This window comes from Conger conger, chromosome 5, assembly GCF_963514075.1.
Source record: "Conger conger chromosome 5, fConCon1.1, whole genome shotgun sequence".
Taxonomy (NCBI): Eukaryota; Metazoa; Chordata; class Actinopteri; order Anguilliformes; family Congridae; genus Conger; species Conger conger.
The window spans coordinates 55,472,470-55,492,985 of NC_083764.1; the positions used below are offsets into that span (position 1 = coordinate 55,472,470).

Genomic DNA, 20,516 nt, shown 5'->3' on the forward strand with positions numbered 1-20,516 from the left:
TGGTGAAAACCGAAAGATTCGACAGGTTTTATATAAATATATATATTATAGTATGTATATAAATAACCTTACTTTCGTAGTGTTGACTCATTTCAAAAGGAAACGCCTTTTGCGGGAAATCCAACAGAATTTGTTGTGGGGGGAAAAAAGAAGCATCTGGAGATGCAGGACCAGCCGTGCACTGGATGATATCCACAGCTCTCGCTCCAGAAATCTGTTATGCAGTTGAGTTTTTAAGGATGATGACAAGCAATGGCAGAGGCGGGGGTAGTGCACTGCAAAAAACGACTTTTGTAATGAATTGTGTTTTCTTGTAGTAAGACATAAGATCTTATTTCTCTCAAGTAGAAAATATTAGCTTGTTTTAAGTTAATGTTTGTTTGACAAGTTAAATCGTATTATTCCACTGGCAAGTCTTCAGGTGAGATTTACTTGACAAGTTAAATGTTTGTATTCCGTTGGCAAATTTTGAAATGAGTCAAACTGTCTTACCTCATTGGCAATATTTTAAGTCTCAATATAAGACTAAAATACTTCTTTTTTATTTTCATGTGGATGGAGATGGGGGGGTGGGGGTGGTTCCAGGAATGCATGGATCAAGGAAAGCATATATCGTCACTGTGTTGTAACCTCATGAAACCTTCCCTCGCACATCACAGTTTCTGAAATTGCCTGCGTTTAGTGCGGGGGGCAGAGAGGCTCCGAGATGGAGCCACCCACATAGGCGTTCTGCCTTGGTCAAAGAGCACGGCCTCACAGGTTAGCGCCGGCACAACTCTGGGTGTTATTTTCAGGGCTGCCTGCCAGTTTCAAATAGGCCTCCACATACAATAAGTACAAGCTGTAATGTCAACCCTCCCGGCCCAGCAAACGATATTGAGCTGAGCCATCCAAAAGTCTGCTAATGACCCCAGAGTCAATGGTGGTGTGGCAGGCTCAAGGGAAATATATTTTTGTACGCACTGAAATTGAAGTTCAGCTGGACCTGGGGAAATTGTGTGAATTCCTTACATTGAGCTCCATCTAGTTTTAGGACCAGGACTTTTTTTTTTTTCAGGTTCACATAGAAAAGTGAGGCATATAATTTGTGTGAGCGTAGTATAATGAAACTGATAGGGAACTAGCCTTGCAACCCCAAGGCTATAGGTTAGATTCCCAGACTCCTGCTGTTTTTCCATCTACTGGGGTACAGAACCGCGTCAGTAAGACACTCTGCTGTATTATGGAATTTAATTAAGGACTGTGAGATGTGTGTACGTCCCTCTGGATAAGAATTTATGCTGAATGCTCAAATGGAAGTTTGATGCCACAATGTCTAGATTTAATAGAATGTTCTTCTTAGTACCTTGCTAATTTCACCCATACAAAAGGAATGATGTTCATTTTAAAAAGACAACAAGCATTAAACTTTTCACTTACTTTGTTTGCCAGAATTTGTTTCTCAAATTTAAAGTGGCGCAGTGAAAAATAACTGCTTGGAAGTAGATTTGAATGTACAATGTCTGGCGTATCTGATCATTTCCATTACAGGATGTAGAAATGTTTCATTGAATGGCATGTGTAATGGCAGTCACATCAGAACCGTAACATGCACCGAAACCCTCCTGTCTAGCAACGATTCTACACTTAACTGAGAAAGGGCATGTTTGTTTCACATCAAACAGAGCTTACCCATTTCATTAGGGGCTGAGAAAAGCCTTCTGTACATCGATTGAGCAGGTGAAACAATGTGATACTCAGCACCCAGTCTCTAAGCACACATTGGTCTGGGTGCCTATGTTGGCCCACACTTTGTCCTTAACTTTGACTCATAAATGAATACAAGCAAGACCTTTCTTCTTCACACAGTCAGACAATATCAGCTGAGAAATATGTTGTTTCCATACAGTTAATTGTATTAGGTCTGTTAACCCTAGTTTTCTGTATATTCCCCTTGTCCAAAGGGTCAAAAATAACCCGCCTTCACAAAACCCCTAAAATAAAGCAGCTTAACTGAATGTTAAACCCCAAATCTATTTTGCATGAAGAAACAACCTGTCACTCATCACAAACTTTGTCACCAAATTTAAAGATGAAAAAATATCATGGGTTTTCTCTGCTGTTAAACATAGTGGCGTGTCATTTTGGCATAGTGGCGTGCCCTTAAGACAACACAAGGGTTAACTGAATACAAGCAAAGCCTTCTATCTTCACACAGTCAGACAGAACCATCTAAGAAATTTGTTTTCAATACAGTTAATTGTATTAGGCCTGGTAATTACAACAAATGGTGCCAGGCTTTCATCTTAGAGGGTTGTTACCTCCACAGGAGTCACTAGGCCTAATGCATATGATTCAACAAAATAAGAGCGTGCTCCTGTACAGCAGGACCAATTGTTATGCATAAGGGAAAGCAGTGTATCTGTCATACTAAGTGGAAATCCATTGGCGGTAGTGAGGATATACCGGCACCTTGAGTACTTTTTAATATAGATTTACGTACTGAGATATTCATAGTTTTTTCTGTGAAAGCTCAGTCTAGCATGGGTCGCATGTTGCTACGGTGACGAAAGGCAGGTGAATTTGCAAGTTGAGAGAGTTCAGATTTCTAAAAAGAATTCCACACATCACAAGGAATCACACGCTTCTGGAAACTTATTGTAATACTACGCTGACTATCCCTGCTCCTCTCCTGTGAGACCTTGCGGTTTTTCATTTCCTGGTCGAATCATATTGTTGGATGTTCTCTCAAGTTTTTATGTTCAGGCCTAGTCCTGAGAATGGGGTTTGTATTCTGTCATTCAGTCCGCCAGAAGCTACATGCCAATACAGGTCATAAAAAATGTCAAAGAAATAAAAAAGGGACATTCCATTGCACGGTCCCTTAAATCTGTAAAGGCTCACGCTGTGACCACGGGTTGAGTCTACAATGGGTGGACACGATGAAACGTGATTCCGGGTCGTTGTGACTCCTGCTGAATTATCACACGTGTGTCACAGACCTACTTCGGAGCCAAGCCGGTCTGCTATGACAATCTGTCCCGCTGGCATTTATGATCTGTAAGTCATCATGTTAGACATTTTTTGCTGCAGCAGTGTCGTGTTGAATCTTCCAGTTTTACAAGCAGCGAGGCATTGCCAAGAGTCAATGGAAACCTTTAGGAAGTTAGCGTGACAGGGTTTCTGGAAGTCGTTTCCAAGCAAACACAGCTAGCACACAGTAAAATCGATGCATGCCCTCTGATGGAAATGCAGAATGGGCCCAAGCACCGGAAAAAACATCAGTGGCTAACGGCCTGAACCTTTACATCATTCGCATTACCAAAATCTTAGCTTTGTGCTTTAAAAAATCAATGAATCCAGAGATCAACCCAGGCTCAATTCAATTGCTACAAGATTTGAGATGGCACAGTCTATCAAAATTCAAATGTTTAAACAGAAGGACCTTTTCAAAATCGTAATCGCAAATCATACATGGGCGGCCTGTAGCGTAGTGGTTAAGGTAAATGACTGGGACACGCAAGGCCGGTGGTTCGATCCCCAGTGTAGCCACAATAAGATCCGCACAGCCGTTGGGCCCTTGAGCAAGGCCCTTAACCCTGCATTGCTTCAGGGGAGGATTGTCTCCTGCTTAGTCTAATCAACTGTACATCGCTCTGGATAAGAGCGTCTGCCAAATGCCATTAATGTAATGTAATTTCAAACTGAACTTATTTGTTGAACTGTTGATATCATCTAGACCGTGCTATTTAGGCTAATTTTTAAAATGGATACTTATCCCTAATAGCTCGGCCACTTACAGTACAGTAAATCTCTTTCAATCGTACAGTAAATCTATTTCCATCATACCTGTGTGTACACCCAGTCTGTTGTGTACCTGAACTGCATGGGAGACTCCAAATTTTCTAATAGAAATATCACATACATTTGGAGAGAATGGGGTTAGGTAAACAGCATAGAATTCATAGTTATACTTTATTGACCCCGTGGGCAAATGTGGCATTTGATGCATTCCTAGGTACTTAGGAGCAGTGGGCAGACATAGTGCAGTGTCAGGAGAAGAGCAATGGCAGGAGTACACCTAACCTGACATATGTTTTTGGTGTGGGAGGAACCCAGAGTACCCAGAGGAAACCACACGACCCATGCATAGTAGTGTATTGGATCTCAAAGTAGCGACAGTTCCCCTGCAGGTTTAAAAGGGCCTAACTGTGCTGATAATATATCATGAATGAAGTGCAGAGGAGTTGGACACAGAGGATCTGCATGCTGTGCCAAATTGGATCAAACTGAAATCTTTCAGATAGTATTTCTCACGCAGGAACAGTTACACTCCGTTATGAGCTTAGTGTTTTACGGTTCAGCTCAGACAGTAAAACTGTGGCACTTCCATTCCCTCTGGTAACGATTTCATCTCTCTGTGATATTTCTCATACCCCAAAGAATTTATGCATCGCCTTGTTCCCTCCTGTTATCACATTAGCTACTAGCTAGCTCATTCCGTGAAAAGTGGCTTGAGAGAATCTGGTATAGTACATTTCTCAAGTTGAGGAAAAGAGTCTGCGATTATAATCGAACCCTCTTGAACAGGCCCCCCCACCAATCCCAAAATCTTGCACAATCCTTGCGTCAAACCCTCACCTTGCGTCAATCCTACCACCATTTCTGGAGGCACATCACAATGCGCTTTGCACCCCTCGACCACCATGACAGCGCTGTAAAAGCTGAAGCTAACACAAGCAGGCTTTCCTGGTCAGCATCACACAAAACCAGGCGACATGGAGTCCAGCCTGACATGACAGTCACCCCGCGCTGCAACCTGTGACATTCCCTTCATTCACAGCCATGAATCAAACCCCTCAGACCCTCTGAGAACCTCCAGCAAGCCCTACGTCCAAAACGGCGTTCGTAAAACTAAGAGGAACCAGGTGCTGACCGCTAGCACCACTCTGACCCCAGCCCTCGCGCTCCCTCATTATTTTCACCTCGTAACCGTTTATTGCCCCACACTGTGCCTCTGTTGCCCTCTGAGATGTTTCTGCTGCCACTGTAACACCTTCAGGACAGCAGAATCAGGCCATAACACCACCGCAGTGACCGACATCTATAATCAGGATCGCAGCTGGAAAATCTTTGTACCTAATGTATTTGTGCTGCGTTCAACAGAAGTCTGGTCAAGCTGTGTCTGCATGGACTATGGTAGTATCTGGCTTGGTCTGTGCTACAAGCACCTCAACCGTCAAGTTGCACGTACCGGACCATATAGGACCATAGCAGGGTTTTTTATTGACAACTGCGCTACAATGAGCGGACAATAAGAACCGAGACGTCAAAATTTCCGAAGGTTTTAAACAGTCGTTTCCTTTGCTGAATGACCACAAATTCAGAGTCAAACTGTCACTTCGTCAAAGGGACATACTATCACTTAAATGATAGTGCTAACTAAGCACTACAGCATCTGACAGAATGCTAGCTAGGAGAGAAAAGTGCATGCAGTAGGGTGAAACATGATGTCTAATAACAAAGATTAACCTTTTGCACAGCTATCCTGTGGATCATAACAGCATGATGATCTTGGGGACAAAGATGAAAAGCAAACACTTTCCAAAAGCGATTGAATATTTGAGTTAATAAAAGATGACTGAGGTTTGTCGCATTCATACAACAATATACTGTACAATTCTAAAATGCTTCAGCAACAAAGTGGCAACCTCAACAAATTCTAAATGAATATATCATTAATCTTTCATATATAATTATATATAAACATATAATTGCTTTATCTGACTTATCAAAACCCAAAAGCTAGGAGCAATTTCCATCATAAGCCTTGATTTGCCAAAGTTGCTGAAGTGATACAAACTAAGCAGAAAAGTACATTTGCATAAATGGGAGTGTGTCTGCATGTATTAATGCAATCGTGTGTGGTGCGCGTGTTTGGTTATGTGTGCGTGCATGAGTGTGGGTGTGAGTGAATGATTGTGTGAGAGAGAGAGAGAGAACACGAGAAAGACAGGGAACAGAGTGAGGGTTGTGATGCGTGTGTGTGTGTGCATGACTGTGTGTGTGTGCATGCACACGTGTCAATGTGTGTGAGTGTGTGTGTGTGAGAGACAGAGAATGGACAGGGACACGGCTGTGGGTTGGGGTGTGTGTGTGCATGACTCTGTGTGTATGTGAGTGTGCGTGTGTGTGTGAGAGAGAGAGAGAGAGAGAGAGAGAGAGAGCCTGAGAAAGACAGGGACAGGGCTGAGGGTTCAGGGTCACTCACCTGCGATGATGGCCGGATTGCTCTGGCCGCCCTCGGGTTTCACCCACACCTCCATGCTGAACTGGGCGCGGGGCAGCTCCACCCCGCCCTCCGGCCAGGCTTTCAGCTGCTCCTTCTGCCCGTTAAAGTACATGGAGGTCATCCACCTGGGTGGGACGTCCCGGGGCCCCGAACCCCACGACTCCCTGGTGGGGCTGACCAGCCCCTCCTGTTCCCCCGAATAGTCCTCGCTCTCGGCCGAGTACTCCGCCGACGCAAACTTAGCGTAGCTCCCTTGAGGGTCCTCCGGGTCCACGGGGGTCTCCTCTAACTTCTCTTCCTCCAGGGGCTTGACCAGGCTGCGTGGGGTCCGGACACGGCCGGGCGGGACGTGGTTTGGCTGCCTCCGACTTTCCCTGTGTTGCGGTGTTTTGTGTGGATTTTCGGGGGAGGCGCTGGTCTCCGCTGTCTTGTCTCTGGTCGAGCCCCCCTCTCCCCCCACGCTGCGAGCCTCCTCGTTTAATCGAGGGAGTTCAGCCTCCGGTACCATCCAAGCCTTCGAAATGATTTTTTGAGGATCTCCCCTAGGGGTTTCCGCATCGGGTTTTGCCCTACTGATGCTCCAAGGGCTATGTGCCCCATTCTGCAGTATCTGGCCATCAGTACTATGTTTGGCGTCTGAGATGCACCCTCCAGGACAAGCGTGGTTGAAATGCGTCGGCCTCATGTGTCTCCTCGAAGAAGCCCCTAGGGGGTGCTGTCGAGCCGCCGATCGAGCCTGCCTGGTCCAGCTAGCGGACCTACACTTTTCATTTGCTAAAGAGGCTTGGATTCTGTCTGCTTTCCGAGCCAGGGCCCGTTTGTACCTTTGGACATGATCTGACTGAGCAGCGTGTAGCAGCCATGTGTTCATTATTACCAAGACAACAACCAGTAGTCTAATACACATCATTGTATTGCCCATAAACTTAATTAAATTGTTGTGTAAAATGACGTCACTTATGAAACCCGCTCCCTCCGGAACCGGGACGAATGATACACTATAGCAGCAAAATCAGATAGAATGAGTTCGATGTTCCTGGTATTTCACATTGTGGTTGTGCGAGTGAGAAAACGCCATACAATCGATGTAGTATGTTATTGTTTGCTTTTTTATTATTATTGCTTATGTCCTCATTTTACGCGTTAATGGGTGTTTGGGAATCACTTTTGGTGAATAATTTTTATGAACAGAGAGGTTGCCTTCTAATGTCAGAAAAAAAACTGCCAGTAGTAGTATGTTACCTATTATATAAAAAATAACTAATTTCTCCACTGAAAAGCAACGCTGATTCAATTGGACATATCCCTTCGTTAGTGCTAAGTCAACAAGCAGCCAATGACCACTGCATTAAAAACTGGAATCGCGAAACATATTAGGCATCCCATGTCTATTCACACTTTTTTACCCGAAGTTAGATTCTGTATATCAAGAAGATTCGCCGCGCGCACACTTCAGCACTTGCACCTTGTTTTTGTCTCGGCTTCCCGGACTACGAGCAGCTGCAAAATAAAGCCAGGCATTGCACTGAGGGCAAGAGAGGGAATACTCCTCACAAATGTGTTACCTTTTTTGCGCAGCCACCGAACTTGACGTCCTCTTTAATTGGGTCTCACCGAATGGGTCTCAACACTCATAGCAGTTATTCTTGTCCGTACTTTTTTTTGCCTGCCCTGGTCCAAAGAAAAGAAATCCTTGCAAAGACGCAAGCCTACTTCAGCGCGCGTCTCATCCCCACAGCCTCCCGGGCGCGCATCACCTCAATTCGCCTCGCGGACCTCAGAGCAAACCTGCAGCTCGGCTCGAGCGATATGTAAACAGCACTTGTCTCTCCTAACTTATGACAGCAATCAATAATACAACTATGCATTGCCCACCCACTTTGGAATACATTAAAGTATTTAAACAACTTTTGTAGCAAAATCGATATTGCAAAACTGCAGCTGGAGCTTTATGTTGTGATTTCTTTTTTCACTTTTTGGCTGTATCCATTTAACCCTCCAACTTGTTATGCCTGATATTCGTAGATGGTTGCAAGAAAGGATGCTCTCACTGTTTTGTTTGCAAAAGCGCATTTGCTAGAGGTTATTTAAGGTCTCGCTCATTCACTTTTCTTGATATATAAAGCTGGGCATCCGTTGTAAAAGTAGGGAAAACATTCAAACAAAAGTCCGTTATCATTTACTGTTCCTTATATAGCCTATTTCAGATCTTATTATTGCACTTTCAAAGTAAAAAAAAAAAAAAAAAAAAAGAAAAACACGAATGTTTTATTATCAGCGAGCTTGTGCGTGTCCAGGTGTAAAATAATAAAAATAGAATATGGAGAGAAAAAAAAAAATTGCAGCTCTAGAAATTATTACCTTTTTAAAATGTATCTTGTATTGTTTTCAGTCCAAAAATAGATCTCTCCGTATTCCATTGTACCATTTCAGGGTTGGCTATGCTGAAAATCGAATAAAAGAACTTGAATGCCAGTTCTGTGAAACAACTTACAACAGATAATAGTTCATTCAGATCACCCCCAGGCTGCGATAACTCCCAAGCCTTTCCGTTTGACTTAATTCGTTTTTCTAGCAATGTTATCCAACTGCTTTTCGCGCTTTGCTCTTCCTTAGGTTTTTTTGAAGATCAAACTAAGGCGCTGAAACGTTTTATCTGTTTCCCTCACACTGACATCACAAACCCAACCCCTGCACAGACATTATTAAGGGGACCTTGCTCGGCTCCCCAGCTCCGCTACCCCTTCCTCGCCTTCTGTATTCTCTCTCAGTTTGTTCTACTGCATATTATCTGCACCTTCGGCGCTGTTCCTGCTTCTCAATCGACACACATCTGTTGTACATGTGTCAAAGAGCGCGAGCCCACTGAAAGACCAACTGTCAAAGTAAATAAATATATAAGAACGTCCTGTACAATACCAATATTTAATGTTTCACTTTGTGTTTAATGTTTGATACATCGCTTACTCTTCGTTACCTTTCTTTCATTTGTTGTGTCCTTGGAGCTACCAAAACTCCCGGGACATGTTAGAATAGCACTCTTCCCGCGCAAAGTGCTTTGCCTTATGAAAGCAAACAGTTTATTGTATAAAATGACAACCTATCTCATCGGTGACGGTCATATTCACAAATATATTCATAGTTTGGGAAATGTTCACCTTACTCAATCCCATTTAAGTAAAACACATAAACAATAGTCTCATAAATATAACAGTTAACATTTCATACCCATTTACAATCAACATTACAAGCCCATAGCTCATAATTGCTAAACCAAGGTGACGGGGAAAGTTGAACGTTCAGTAAGTGGGATCCCACGTTGAAAAAAAACAAGCGCAAATCATGTCTGGTTTTGAAAAACAGATCCTTGCCAGATACTTGTGTTTTATTTAACACTTTGACATAAACGCAGCTTTTGCAGATGTTTCCTGAGAGGTATACAGGCATATAAATATGCCACTGAAGAAAATGGGATAGCTAGCTCCGCTTAGAACATACCTTTCCAGTCTAGAGCTAGACGAAGCATTGAAGATTACTTCCTTCCTATCACTCACGTCATAAGTGGCTCAATGGCCTGTCTATCTGGCATTGCGCCAAGGAACGAACGCGGAGGATAATATTAATAGTATGGTTAGTATCCAAGAAAAAAGTGAAAAGAAAGGTGTTTACTGTAGTTATGAAATTACCGGAGAAACATTGCTGACATTTCATAAAGCATTTTGAGTGTATGATGAACAATATTTGCTGTCCAAAATATACAGGTACAGTACTGGGTGTCGAATGGCATGAAAACAGCTGATGTTGTCAAGAAAGAGTTATTTGGAACAATATACTCGGCAGCCATGAATTCTTAAATTAATCTTAAAGAAAAATGAGAAAATGTCTACTGCGGAGGCTACGGAGGAAATAGCAAGTGTTTATTTCATTAAACACTTCAGCATGGACAGCCACCTCAGAGTTTAGCCCACAGGTCTATTTCATGTCAAAGGGAAAGTTCCTAGTACAGTGCAGCAATGGTATCATGTATAATAATATATAATTAGTAATTTAGCTGAAGCTTTCTCCCAAAGCGACTTACAGTTGATTAGACTAAGCAGGGGACAATCCATCCGCGCAAAGGGTCCAACAGCTGTGCAGATCCTATTGTGGCTACACCAGGGTTTGAACCATCAACCTTCCTGATCCCAGTCATGTACCTTAGCGACAAAACTACAGGCACAATGATGCACCAGGAATAATTGCTTGGTGTGCCACAGAAGACAGGGTACAGTAGATTATAGGTGGCGGCCTGTAGCATAGTGGTTAAGGTAAATGACTGGGACAGGCAAGGTCGGGGATTTGAATCCCAGTGTAGCCACAATAAGATCCACACAGCCGTTGGGCCCTTGAGCAAGGCCCTTAACCCTGCATTGCTCCAGGGAAGGATTGTCTCCCGCTTAGTCGAATCAACTGTATGTCACTCTGGGTAAGAGCATCTGCCAAATGTCAATAATGTAATAGGTATGGTGTATACATTTACTCATCATCTGTCAGCAATGTCATGTCGAAGAGCAACATCATTTATTGTATGCTATGGGATGGAAATTAACCATTAAGCTGTAAAACACCCAAAGTTTAAAATCAACAAAAGATCTTTACGGCCTTTGCATGTTGTCAGATTATCTGACCTGATAACTATTAAAGGCTGTATGAAATAGCCTTGTACTTTTGCCATATTGAAAGCTTGTGGAACGCAATGATCTGGTCTCAGTCTTATAGTTATATGTATTATAGTGTGGGATAGGACTTCGAGGCTGTATTGAATGCATGTACTGTATGGTGCTAAGGATCATGTGTCAAGTCATTTTGATACCAGACAAAGTCAAACAAAGAAGACAAAGACAAAGTGCGCTACTGCAGTCATTTTATAGATGGCTTAAACCGTTTACATGACTAGGTTTTATATTTTAGGCATTTATAAAAATATATATTTTTACACCCACGTTACATTGCATTACGTTTTATTTAGCAGAAGCTTTTATCCAAAGCGAAACAGGTCAAGTTTCTATTCTATCAAGGTCATAGAACAAAAAACCGAACACGGCACATAAGGTACAATTCATATATGATTGGTTGTCAGGCCATGAACATAAGTGCAGTACACAAGGTAGATAGGCCAAGTCTGTAACAACAATACTAAGACATCTACAATTTCAGGAACTACAGTACCGAGACAAATGCTAATTAAAAAGTCCAGGATTAAAAACAGAGGCACTTAGTAGCCGGAAAAGTCGCTAGGTCTCTTGACGGGTGTGAAATCATGGACACAGACAAACTTTAGTGTTTCTCAAGCAGATTATGATTGTTTTAACAGCAATAATAAAATGCATGTATCCCATCTTTCACAAAGCAGACAGTAGAGACCTCCCAAAAGGGCTGTTAATCATCAATTGTCAATTTACTAAGTTAAATATTCTGTTTGAAACTTTTTATAAAATAAAATGTAATTAATAAAGTAATTCCATTCATTAAGGCGAAACGAGCATGTTCTTCTAATTATTAATGAATGAATGAATTCCAATTTCTGCTGCACTCTTGTTATGAGAAATTGAAATAAAATGAGAAGTGTGTTATAGGAGGCTACAGTGTAGTCCTGTATTACTGAAAAACAACGTAAAAAACAAGCATTTATTTTCCACCCTACCATTTGCAGTTTCACAGTTGCCACTTTTCACTGGTATAAAAATTAGGCAGTTAATATCAGCATGTCCTCAGTGATGACATCAGCTCTGTAAAACCCAGTAAAGATAAATTACAAAAAGTCACAGTCTAGAAATAACAAGATGTTTTGCTTATCTGCCATGTTCACACTGTAAGACTTAAGCACAGTATATGTCTAATTAATGGCCTTATTAGCTTAGCTGGCTGAGTTTGTCTGATCCTCCTGGGTGATCCCAGGATACTTCATCTTTTATCTCTGACTCCTAGAAAAGAAAACACAGATCATAAACGGCAGTAGCATATGCCTGGATTTAGAAGAAAAGTGTGTTGCAGCAATGCGTTACTTCAGTGTCAGACTTCACACTATAGCTTTAAAAGACAAGTTTTGTCTTTGATGTGACCATAGGAAAAAATATAAATACAACTATAGATGCAAATGTAAATGTTGAGAGTAAATGTGAGAAAGGATTCACACTAAATGTCTAGTTACGACTCACATTAGAACATTAGTACATTAAAATTACATTAGTACATTAGAATAATAGCGCAAAATGATTCAGTGGTAGTGATGGTTAGGGTTAGGGTTTCTGGAGAGAAATAGAAGTATTCCTTTTTCCTTTTCTCTTCCTTTTTCATCTGAGAGTGGCTAAAAGTCTCCAAAACGACAGAATTATAAGTGATTGCACTTATGAACGCCCTTTAATGTCGATTGTAACTACCTTCGTAACAAGCTCCAGGCACTTTTGTGAATATGAAAACAGAACCGGGTGAACGAGGCCAACGTGGGAGATCCATCAGGTCTCCTCCGAGGCTTCAAAGCGGGTGATTTTTCACCCGGACAAGCGGTTAACCCACAGACAGAGGGGCGTATAAACCATTCCTGATGCCTCCGGGAAAGGTTGATGAGTTGGACATCTTTGCTAGTGGCCCCGCCCCCCTCGTACGCGTCAGCCGATTGGTCAGGGGGCATGGCACCTGCTCGCCCCTGCTCGAATCACAGGGTGACGTGTCACTTTCGGTCGACTTCTGATTGGGAGGGGAGTGGAGAAGGGGGTGGAGTCAAGGTCACATGAAAAAAAAGCTGGCTGGAGGCTTGTATTGTCACACAATAGATAGAGATACTGTATGATAATACTGAAATTGCGTTGTTGTAATGGACACCGGTATGAATGAGCTACACGGGGAAGCATTTCAGTATGTTTGAGAAATTAAAGAAACTGAAATAACTAGAAGAAAGGATGTTTTGGACAGAGCTTATGACATGATAGTTCAATTAAGTTAGCGAGTCAAAGTCATCGTACTGGTCTCAGATACAGTGTAGTGTTCATGTTAAAAACAAACTTCAGCTGTCCGTCCTGTGGTTCCCCCCTGCCCCCCTCGCCAGACATAAAACATGGCCACTTACAGAGGGCTTCAACAGAACAGGTGCACACTCTGATCATTAGGGTGCGCATTTCCTTTTGTAACAAAGTCAGCAAACAAATGTTGATTTTTTTAACAGTCATTGTGCAGCAGTTTTGGTAATTTAGATGAGACTTCGGTAGAGCACGGCGTTCTTTCTCACCCTCCGCCCCGGTTTTTTTGGGAAGCAGCTCAGCCTCTGTCCGCCTGGCGGTAATGGTGGGGGCCCAAGAAGGGGAAGCAGGACTCCCTAACAGCGGGAGGTGAGAATTCGGCTACCAGCCTGGGGATCTGCCTACAAAACATTCCACTTTTATCAAAGTGCTTTGAGATCCAGCTGCAACTGTGTAAAAAAAAAAAAATAGTGAATGGCTGCTCCTGCTCCCCCCCCCCCCCCCCCACCTCCCCCAAACTGCAAGGGACCTCTGAGAGATTATCCTCTATCTGAGACACCCCCACCACCCCTTTTCCCTCCCCCCAAGTGTGAGTGGCCATAAACGAAGTGGGGAAAATCCAACCTGATGTGCTGGACAAATGTGGGGGGGGGGGGCGTAAACCCCAAAAAAACATCCCATTCAAGAGGCAGCGTTTTAAAAAGGGGGACGGAAGAGCCCACAGCTGGTCAGGGGAGCCCCAGCATGCCCCGTGTCCCTCTTTAACACCCCTCCCTGTAGCCTGGCGTTAGCGTAGCCCGTATATTAACACTAGCGCTGATCCCGTACGTAAATACTGCATGGACTGAATATCAGTCGGAGCAGGAGAGGCTCTGAAAGCCTTGCTCCTGAACAGACTTCAGCCCGCAGAGCAGGTGTCTTTCCCGGCTGGCTAATGGGCTGCTAGCCCCGGCTGCTACAGGTCAGCCTGGATATCTGCCCCAAATACTAATGCTTAAAAGTCAAACGGCAGGAGCGTGTGTGTGTATGTGAGTGTGTGTATGTGTGTATGTGTGTGTGTGCGCATGTGTGTTTGTGCTTGTTTGAGGGGGTGGATAAATGCATACAAGTTGCAAAATGCAAAACGGTGGCCATGGAAGACAGTATAAGTGTGTGTGTGTGTGTGTGTGTGTGTGTTTCTCTGTGTGTGCGCCTGCGTATGTGTCTGTGTGTTGGGGAGTGGTTTAAATGCATATAAGTCAAATTCTAGGCACAGAAGACAGTGTCAATGTGTTTTCTGGAGGGGGGGGGGGGGTTATATGAGTCAAACACTGGCCATGGAGGACAGTGCGGGTGTGGGTGGGGGGCAGTGGGCGGGGGGGGGGGGGGGGCGTGCAGGGTTGGGTGGGGGTCAGTGGGGGGGGGTGTGCGGGGTTGGGGGGTTCGTGCTCGCCAGACGGCTCTGAGATGGAAGCAGACTGGCCCTCTCCCATCGCGGTCCTGTTTTTTAATGATGCGGAGAAGTCCCTCCGGAGAACTCCCTGTTCTTTATGCCTCCGCCCGATGCTTATCTATTAGTGGTCGTGATGGTGATAACTCCGCAGGGATTACACTGTGTCATTTTCCGCTTTACCCTTCATGCTTTTATGTCTTACTGCGGGGGAATTACCATATGCCTCTGCCTGTGTGTGTGTGCTGATGTGGGTACATGTGTCTGCGCGTGTGTGTATGCCTGTGTGTGCATGTGTGTGTGTGAGTACATGTGTCTGTGTGTGTGCCTGTGTGTGCATGTGTGTGCACATGTGTCTGTGCGTGTGTCTGTGTGTGTGCCTGTGTGTGTGTATATGTGTCTGTGTGTGCCTGTGTGTGTGTATATGTGTCTGTGTGTGCCTGTGTGTGTGTGTGTGTGTGTGTGTACATCTGTGCGTGGGTATGTGTGTATATGTATCTTTGAGTGTGTCTGTGTGTGCATCTGTCTGTTTGTGAGTGTGTGTGCTTGCGTGCGAGTCCGTGTGTGTGCCTGTGTGCCTGTCTCTGTGTAATAGAGAAAGATCATGTTTGAGTGTATACATTTCTGGTGTGTTTTTAATCTGTGGATTCATATTGTATATCATTGCATTAGTAGTCATATGAGGTAGTGGTCAAGGATTGTGAACCTGATTTTTGGATAGGATCCCTGGAAAGACTTGTATTGCATGTATCCTTTTATGAGGTAGTTTCATGCACCAGTAGCTAGTTATGATCAAATTAATTCATGTAATAAGGTCATGTTCATTCATATACATACATACTATATACCAGATCACATACTGCAAATACATTTCTGCAATCCCTACCATGACTGAATTGTTCTGTTCTATATTTGGTGTTTGTCTCTATTCTGTTCGCTGTCCAGGGAATTTCATGTCTGCTTCCTTTGACAGGGTACAGTACATGGAAATTGGAGTTGTTCGTTGTTAGTCATTACTGGTAGACTTCCAGCTTTCCTGAAACATGTTTTTCTTTGTTTGGCAGAAAAAAGAGGTCGATTGTTTGAACACGTTTGGGGCAAAATGTTGTGCCCTGTTTAGGGTGCTAGCCGTCTGAGACCAGACCATTTCAAATGCTAATTTGAGGGGAGAGAAGGAAATGGGACACACCATTAAAACAGCAGTACCTTTCATTCTCAAAGCTACCATTTATTATTATTGTCTAAGGAGCAACAGCAGTCCTTCACAAATTAAATTGCTAAATGTATTCATGTGCATAGCTGGGGGGGAAAAAAAGCAACTACAAAAAAAAGAAAACTTTTAAAAATGAGAAGCTCTGATTTTATGAACGAACTGGCCGGCTAGCGACCGGCTAGCCGCCGAGGTTCCTGGCGGATAGAGCTACGGGTGTCTAACGCGCCGTTCCCCGGTTGGGACTGGTCGTGAGGTCGCGTTTCGCCGGAGTGCAGGCGTCGGGTTCGAGGGCGGACCTCCGCGCCCGCCCCTAAGCGGGTGACCCGTTCAGCGGCGCTGGAGTGCATTCGGTGTTAGCGCGCCCCTGTCTCGGCCGGAGCGGCTGGACATAAATGATTCAGAAGGAAAACACGGTGTTCTCATGTATAATTTACAGACGTACTCACAGCCTGCTGCTCGGGGAGGGAAGCGGGGAGCCAGACTCTCGCGCCTGGCTCTCTCGTGGGAGAGCGCGGCTCCCTGGGTTTGGGTAAGGGAGGGGGGGGGGAGGGTTTAGGTTAGGGCAGCAGTGTAGCATAACAGATAGTGGGCTGGGCCTTCAACCCCAAGATGTAGGTTTGAGTCCCTGGTGGGATGAGGTCTCCCTGCTGAAAGTTACAGCTGAGGCCAGCCGAGACTCTACAATGGTTTCAGCTGTGTTTTCCACGCTTCTCGTTCATCCTAGCTTCTCTGTGGCTAGTCGAAGCTGGATAAACTTATGGCCAACTAGTGGACTACCTGACTATATAGGCGGGTCAGATGGTTGACCAACAAAAAGTCAAAAACACAGCTTACACCAACTCGGCCAGCTTAGGCCGGCTTAAGCTGGAGTTTTCAGCAGGGCCGGTGACTGTCCCACTGAATAAATGGATTGCACACAAAGACTGTTGGCTGTGTGAGTCATTGTGCATCTGCTAAGTGCTTAAAACGTAAGAGTGAAGGTTACATGACTGGTGTGGGTGAGCCACAGCCGAAAGATCTCAGCCGTGCTGCTCAGGGCTATGAGCACAAAAGATGCAAACTCACTATCCCCGCTGAACATTCCAAATAAAACTAGCCGGAATTCTAAGATGGCTTTACATGGTTTAAGCTGTGTTTTCGACACTTCTAACTGGTCTGTAGCTGGTAAAAGCCGGTCTCTAGCTGGAAAAAGCCGGTAGAGCAAGCTGGTGGTCAACATGCTGCGTATATAGGCGGTTTAGCTGGTTGACCAGCTAAAAGCATCGAAAACACAGCTGATAACTGGTTGACCAGTTCAGACCAGCTCCATGCTCAACATGGTTCCACCAGATCAAGCTATGTTCTGAAACAGCTGGTAGCTGATCATTTTTGAGTTGGTCATAGCTGGATTTTACACCAAGGTTTACAGCTTTACAGAGTACCCATCAGTGTAGGGTTTGTAGCACGCTGGGGTCACCAGAAACCTCACTCTGAAGCCCTTTGACTTTTTAATGTACGCCAGCCTCCCATGGGAAGAAGTTGCGGGAGAGTGAATATATACACGTCTCTCTCCTGTCGATTAGCAGTCCGGTTCCCCGTGCCAACTGGACAATTCCAGTAAAAGGTAATTCCGTTTTGTGGAAATAGAGTCAATAGACGATATCCCTAACTGACAATGATTGCTGCTTTTGATGAGCAAATGCGCTGGAATGTAAATATTTACAGAGTAAGGTGTGTAGAGAGTGCGTGGGGTAGGCCATTGGCGTTGTTATGAAGGCTGCTGGGAGTGATTTAGGGCAGAAATATGCCATACTGACGTACGATGGTGGCCTGCAGCAAAGTAATTTATTCTGAAAGATGTCCTTTAATTTCCCTCAGCCAAATTCTCCTTTAGCCAAAAGCTATTTTATCCTTTTAGCATTGCTTTTTATATTGAACGGAGTAAGTAACAAATATTAATGAGGTTCATGGAGCTAAGGATCATGGGAACAGGAGGAACAAAGCTGAAAATATTGCTGTTTGAATGCTGGGAATATGCGGTACAGAAAGGCTCTATCACACCTACAAGCACCTGTGTGCCAAAATCAAGGCCAATATGCAAAATCAAAAGGCTTAGGATTTAAATGACTGAAATTTATATTCATGAAAGACTATTCTCATCAGGACATTTTCTCCACTAATCTGAAACATGTAAACATTATACCTACAATATGAATAATGTTGTTATCAAAAAGGATTTTTAACATCAAGGATTTGTACAGAAATGAATACAGAATTTATGAAATGAATAATAAAATAAATAGATATACATATACAAACAAAACCCAGCCAGATATGTTGCCTAGGCTAGAGCAAAATCCTTGTCTATCAAAAATGAATTGTACCAGATTCAAAGGTTTTTATCAGACCAGGAGTGAACCAGCTAGGTCCAATAGCACTCTCTGCTGGGAAGTTCTGGAATACTCATCATCAGCGAAGCATGACTGACTGAGCGCCCCCTTCTGGTTGCTCCAGGTCATCTCCCAAGATACGTGGAATTGAATACAGAAGTTAGACTGTCTTTTCCTTAATTAATTTTATGGCCATTAAAATGCCATTACTTAATAGGCATTTGACTATATCAATAAAAACTGACTTCGCATTTTTATTGTTTACAGAATAATTCTCCCAGCTCAGTAGGTGAGGCTGGTATGATCAATGGAACCTTCAGTATCTGGCTGGAGTTGCAAGGCTTTAATTGGTCCTTCTTTACAGATATGCTGACCTTCCTGGGTGTCGAGGACCACACAGCCTTCCTTCCCCCAATCAAAATTATACAAATGATATGCTATATGTATAATTAATTAGGAATAAAAATGCCATCTATCCATAGTGCAAATAAACCACTGGATGTAAGAGCTTAGGTTGCCCATGCTTAAGGAAACTGCTCAAGGAGGTTTGGCAGCAGTTTACATCATTGTAAAGATATGTGCATTCAGTAGGCAAAGTAAGTGAATACATTTAGTATTTTAGAACAGATGTCTCCATCCTTTATAGTTTAATTTGTGGGAGCCTTTCGTGACTTGATTCTGTCTCTTCACTTGCCTTGTGTAAAGCAAGAGGAAACAGGAACTAGCCCTGCCAGAGGTCAGAGGTTGATTCCCTTTAAAAATACTGTGAGGACGGTGTCTCGGTGGCGCAGCCTGCAGAGCACAGACGTCAACGGTTTGAATCCGACCGTCTGAGACAATTTGTCGCATGTCTTTCCCTCTCTCTCTCCCCCATTCTTCCTGTCTCTATATACTGTCCAATAAAGCTGAAAAAGGCCTAAAAAATATCTTTAAAAAAATAAAATAAAATACTGTGAGGAAATGACCTGCAACGTGCATGTTGAGCATCACTGTCAACACCACCATCCTGTGACCTTGGGATTATACGCTTTTGAGATATTGAGCTTCAAATATACCAAAGTGAATGGGCTCCAAGCAGATATAACCTTTTTAATTTTGTATTTTTGTCATACTTATAAGCAGTATTTTTCTGGGAAACTTCACGACTATACGTATTTAGTGCACTATGAACAGCATATTTATAACAGTAATTTTTGACAAAAATGTCAGTTAGGACCTTATAACTCTAAGGTCTCGATCCGTGTCAACAAAGGGGACCATCGATAACTGCCGCTGAGCAGGGGTTAGAACCAACACCCTTTCTGATTGACGGAAAAGTCGGACAGCCTGTGGGAGCTTAGTTGTTAAGGGGGGCTTTGAGAAGACGGGACATCACACAGTTTCTATACGCCTTCCGTACCTGGCCAAGGATGAACACAGGTCTGAGGACGGTGGACGAGATACCCAAAGGGGAGCAACCAGAATGCATAATGTAAAGTCTTATTTTACAGCCTGGTCCAACACGGGCGTGACATCCATTGGGATGCATTGTGACCAAGCAATATCTGCTTGTTAAATTATTCCTGTCCACAGGGATTTTTCTGTCAAATGCACTCCCCTAGCGAATTTCCCATTAATATAGCAGGTGATAGCACCATGACCGGTTTTCCAAAAAAAGAAAATGTCACGGGGATAGTTTTGTTATAGCCTACAGTTTCATTTGCCACACATAGACTATAAATATGTAAAATGTAGTGAGGTGCTTTGGGAAGGTCATTCCTCTGAGCTGACGGTCATCTCCTGTGCAGTGGCTGGAGCACAGAGCTTCATTTGTGGACAAGTCTGCCACCTAGTGGTCCAGTGTTGATCACCCCCACACCGAAACAGCCACAAATAAATTATGCAAATCAAATAAATTTATATAACGAAATCAAATCAGCTGCAAACTGGAGCCATTTTAGTTTTACAAATAGACTGAAATGGATAAATGGCATGGAAATATCTTATGTAATACATTATACTATGAACAATATGGAAATGAAGAGTGCTCTGCCACATATTTATTAGATTATGTTTGTTTATTCTAAAACAAATAGATGCCTTGTATGAATTTAAATGGTCTCTGTGGCCAAAGGCATTAGCAGTCAACACAGAAAAGGTTTCAGCATTTGAAACACTGACCGAGTTCATCCTTGAGATTTATGAAATCTTCAAATTTCATGATGAGATGTTCTCCAGCGGCGGCACGGATGGCGCAGTG

The 20,516-nt window shown here is 43.5% G+C and overlaps 1 protein-coding gene across 1 annotated transcript in view; it reads right to left on the reverse strand.

Annotated features, from left to right (window-relative positions):
- The window catches only part of pappa2 (pappalysin 2), an 83,283-nt gene extending 76,102 nt beyond the window's left edge, over positions 1 to 7,181 (reverse strand). The window contains exon 1 of the mRNA XM_061242725.1: positions 6,251 to 7,181. Within this exon, the coding sequence (XP_061098709.1) occupies positions 6,251 to 7,181 (931 nt within the window). The remainder of the gene's footprint in view (positions 1 to 6,250) is intronic.
- Between the last annotated feature and the right edge of the window lie 13,335 nt (positions 7,182 to 20,516).